The 4,369-nt window shown below is 48.5% G+C and overlaps 1 protein-coding gene across 1 annotated transcript; it reads right to left on the reverse strand.

The window, feature by feature from the left end:
* Positions 1 to 471: 471 nt before the first annotated feature.
* LOC122923730 (pre-mRNA-splicing factor 38B-like) lies at positions 472 to 4,000 on the reverse strand. The gene is made up of 3 exons (XM_044274581.1): positions 3,876 to 4,000; positions 2,661 to 2,688; positions 472 to 1,594 (listed from the first exon to the last, which is right to left on the reverse strand). The coding sequence occupies exons 1-3, from the start codon at positions 3,998 to 4,000 to the stop codon at positions 500 to 502; spliced, it is 1,248 nt and encodes a 415-aa protein (XP_044130516.1). The 3' UTR covers positions 472 to 499.
* Between the last annotated feature and the right edge of the window lie 369 nt (positions 4,001 to 4,369).

Here is a 4,369-nt window from a genome sequence, read left to right on the forward strand (position 1 = left end):
AGGATTTTCCCCCTCACCTAGTGAGACCTGTGAGACTTATCCGCTCCGTGGCTCCCTGGCCTTCTCCCTGCATGGAGAGAGACATGTGCAGCCAGTGACTGGCCTCAGCAGTGGTGAACCCAAGTGAGACGTGGCCCAACAGCAACATGATGCTTGTGGACACGTCACACCTCTGAGGCCAGTCACTGGCTGCAGTGCTGCACATGTCCCTACCTATGCAGGAAGTTTACAAGCAGGGACGAGAACAGCCAGGAGCAGGAGAGTATAGTCCTTGTCAGAGGTCCCGGTGGGTGGGGACAATTAAAAACATCACGGTCAACCTCTTTAGAGGGATCAATCCATTACGATGGTGCTCATGTGGACATTCACTGATGATGACTGCATAAAGGAAGGTCACCATCTTCCAGAGGAGGAGAAAAGGATCCATGGTCTAATATTAGACAAGAAAAAAAAAAAATTCCACCTTCTCCCCATCATCCACTACAACAGCAGTGTGACCTCACCACTTCCACTTGGAGTCCTCCTCTTTCTGCTTGGCCTCCTTGGTCCTCTTGGCTTTGGTGTCTCCTTCCTCGTCTTCTGCATTCTTCCTCTTTTTGCTTGCTTTGCTCCTTGATTTCTCCTTCTCCTGGACCTTCTCGTCTTTCTCGGGATCCACCTTTGATTTCTTCTGTTCTGCCTCCACTACTACTTCTTCCAGTTCTCTCTTTATACCTTTTGTTTCCTCACTGTGATGCCTTTTAGTGTCTTTATCACTCTTTTTGTGCTGATCCTTTTGCTTTTCGCCAGATGTTTTCTTGTCCAGGGACTTCCCCTTGGTGCTGTCCTTCAACTTGTGCCTCTTATCATCGGTCAGGGCTTCCTGAAACAGGTCCAGATCCACTAGGGTCATCTTCAGAACTCCAGCCTTTGTGTCCTTTCCATTGTCTTTGTGAAGTGCATGGGTGTCTGGAGTTTCCTCCTTTACCTGGTGCTTGCTCTGCCCAGAGGCCTTGTGTCTGTCTTCCTTGGAGCGGTCCTTGTGTTTTTCTTCATTGGACTTGGAACGGTCCTTGTGTCCATCCTCCTTGGAGCGGTTCTTGTGTCCATCCTCCTTGGACTTGGAGCGGTCCTTGTGTCCAACCTCCTTGGAGCGGTCCTTGTGTCCATCCTCCTTGGACTTGGAGCGGTCCTTGTGTCCATCCTTGTGTCCGTCCTCCTTGGACTTGGAGCGGTCCTTTTGCTCCTTTGCATAACTTGCCTTCTTCTGCTCCTGTTCTTCCGCCTTTACTCTGTCTGTGGTTTTCTCCTGCGATTTGTCCTTCTCAGAGTCCCTCTTGTCTTTACCCTCGTGGCGATCTTTCTTCTTTACTTCATTATGCTCCTTCGGCTTTTTGTCCGCTCTGCTCCTCTGGTCTCCATTTCGAGAGGAGTGTGCGGCTTCCTCCAGACTGTTTTCCTTAAGGTCTTTGTTATCTTCAGCAATCTTATACTCTTTGGGTTCTTCCTTATGATCTACAGGGTCCTCTGACTGAACCATATGGTCGTTTCTTCCATCAGTGCTCTGGACGGGTGGGACATCACTTTCCTGTGCAGAAATCCTACAAGACAAGAACTGGACAAGGAAACACGTTACGAGGAAAGACTGAAGTGGAATTGGACTCTGGGCTTTGGCTGGATGGCCATATTTTATGTGAACTGCGGTTAGGTCACGACAAAGTTCAACTGTGATTCAGAAGCCTGCAGCTCTGATGTGGCGGTCCTCCTCATCCACCAGAGACCCCCACATCTATTCATCGGTCTCTGCAAGGAACTTCACTTTAATGGCTGCCCACTGTTTTTCTATGGCCCCCAGGGGATGATAGAAGTACAGGGCAGCAGTAATTATGAAACTGTCATTTCAGGTCAGATGAGCAGCGATCTGGTCAACTGAAACACTCTGGTTGTTAAAGGGGTTAAACGTTTCACTTGAGGCGTTGCAATCCCCCAAGCCAGAAACCTTCTATTATACATTTAAAGTGGTTGTCTAGGCTTTTACTATTGATGACCTCTATGGCAAAAACCATAGACAGCAGCGGTGAACAGGAAGAAAGAAGGGAGACGGCATGTGCTCAGTCTCCTCATACAGCCGATAGGAGGGGTGCCAGGTGTCGGACCCCCGCTGAAATGATATGGACGATAGGTCATCAATAGTAAAAGCCGGAGAACCCCTTTAACTTCTGATGGCCCGGGCTGCAGATCCCAGACGTGCACCGGTGCCAAGGGATGTTACATACCCAGACATGAACATCAGAATCCTGGACAGTTCCTTGCAGAGAGTAATGAGATGCTCTCCACGTCTCTCACTGAAATGAACGGGACGGTGTCCGCAGTGCGGCCGATTTGCACCACGCTGCACGGTATGTGAGAAGCCTCTGTCCTGCTGCAGCCACATCATGGAGGCTGCAGAGCTGCTAGAACAGATCAGATGCATCACTGAACACCGGTGACATTACTACATGGTGAACAGGGAAATGCTCTGATCCTAGTAACTCGCATGTTTTTCTTTCTGATGGCCAAAGCAATGTTCTTCACTAATCAAGTGTCCATGACTGATCTCTGTGTACAGTGCATGTAACGCACTGAATACCAGACACATCCCAGCTACCCCGATAGACAAGAGGCCATTGTACTGCACGTACCACTTGCTGCTCCGCTGGGTCGTTCTGCCTAGAAATGAAAGACAAGGGATTGTAACCCATCGTAAATCGAGACAATCCTCTATACAAAAGCTGATAACAGGTATAATTGTAAGCAGAGTGCTACTAAAGGGGTTCCCTGATGTACATAAACCCTCCGCAGAGACGCTGAATGTGATAAAAGCTTCACCCCACCGAGTCCTGCAGCTCCTCACTAGTGTTGAGCGAACTTGTGTTTTATGTTCCCGCGTCTAAAGTTCGGGTTATCGAAGTATCCAGTTATGGATTCTGCTACCATGGACCATAACTGAATTTAGAATCCATAACGGGATACTTCAATAACCCGAACTTTAGACGCCGAACTTAAAACACAAGTTCGCTCAACACTACTCCTCACCTCCAGTTTGCAATTACAGGCGGCAGCGGTGACTCGAGCTGTATATAGCACACGACTGCTGCAATGGTCTTGCGCTGTATTTCACTGAGGCCAGTTATTGGCTGCAGCGGTCATGTGCTGTATACACCTACATCACCGCTGATGCCAGAGGTGGGGAGCGGAGGGGGATCCGGCAAGGAGTTCTTCAATTGTTTGGGGAGGTTTTCAGTACATGACACGTTCCTTATTTATTTTTTTGAACATTATTATTGTTATATAAAAACAATTTAAACAGAAGAGTTGTCTTAAGTTAAAACAAAGATACGTTGTCCGACACACGATTCAGATACAGCAGTACATACATAGCATTATAATCATTGAAATAAGGTATAACACAAACTAAATTCCTGCTTCTGTCGCCTACTTTTATTTTCTCACGTTTTATTACGTATTTCTCTAACAGATCTCTGCTTCCTGTCAGTGAAAGAACACTCAGGAAGTAAGCCTGTACATGGCTAGTCCTGCTCTAAGCTGACAAGTGGAAACCGATGTAATCTGTCTAGACCAGGGATGCACAACATGCGGCCCCCTCCAGCTGCTGCAGAACTACAACTCCCAGCAGACTATCAGCCGTCAGCAGGGAATGGTGAGAGATGTGATTTTACAAAAGCTGGAGTGCTGAAGGGTCCTGGTCTAGACAATGCTCTGGACTCCAGGCTGAAACATTGTACCAAAACGTCAGACAGACAGATCTGTGCGGCGGCTGATGTGTTTTGCTCACAAGGTCTGATCTCTATAATCTACGACTAGACGATTATAACCCAGCAGCATCAATCACGCACCCTTCCTTGTCTCTGCAATGCTTGCTCTCAGATTCCTCTTGCAGTAAGTAGTTGCTGTTCTCGTCGAATACGGAGGACGTTACGGGCAGCCTAGGACAGGGAGACACCAAGATTACCTCTGGCATGGCCGACCGCACACACCACAGAACCATCCTGTGGAAATCCCGTGGCAAGACCTTTCCTGCATATTCCCAAAGGAAAGGGAGAGTTCATTGCCACTTCCACCCGCCCCACGTGTCGCCATCACGTGCAGGTTGCAAGTGTAAGGCCACAGGAGGCAGAGATGAAGGATGGGCCCCACTGCAGGGAGCGATCCTGTAATACGTACGTGTCTTCATCTGCAGAGTCACGCTTCTGTATCTCTCCTCCACAGTCAGGACCAGGATCCGCATAATGTTCGGAGGCGCTAGAAGAGTAAAGCAGAAAATAGAGGATCTAAAGATTGAGACTGCACCCGAGCATGGTGACAGCGGCAGCAGGACGGCAATACACAA

Source organism: Bufo gargarizans, unplaced genomic scaffold (assembly GCF_014858855.1).
Source record: "Bufo gargarizans isolate SCDJY-AF-19 unplaced genomic scaffold, ASM1485885v1 original_scaffold_1838_pilon, whole genome shotgun sequence".
Lineage (NCBI taxonomy): Eukaryota > Metazoa > Chordata > Amphibia > Anura > Bufonidae > Bufo > Bufo gargarizans.

Coding starts and splice junctions, on each gene's coding strand:
- LOC122923730 (XM_044274581.1), bottom strand. CDS start 4,000: ATGCCAGAGGTAATCTTGGTGTCTCCCTGTCCTAGGCTGCCCGTAACG. Junction 2,689..3,875: donor CATTGCAGAGACAAGGAAGG/GTGCGTGATTGA, acceptor TTTCATTTCTAG/GCAGAACGACCCAGCGGAGC. Junction 1,595..2,660: donor ACCCAGCGGAGCAGCAAGTG/GTACGTGCAGTA, acceptor TTCCTTGTCCAG/TTCTTGTCTTGTAGGATTTC.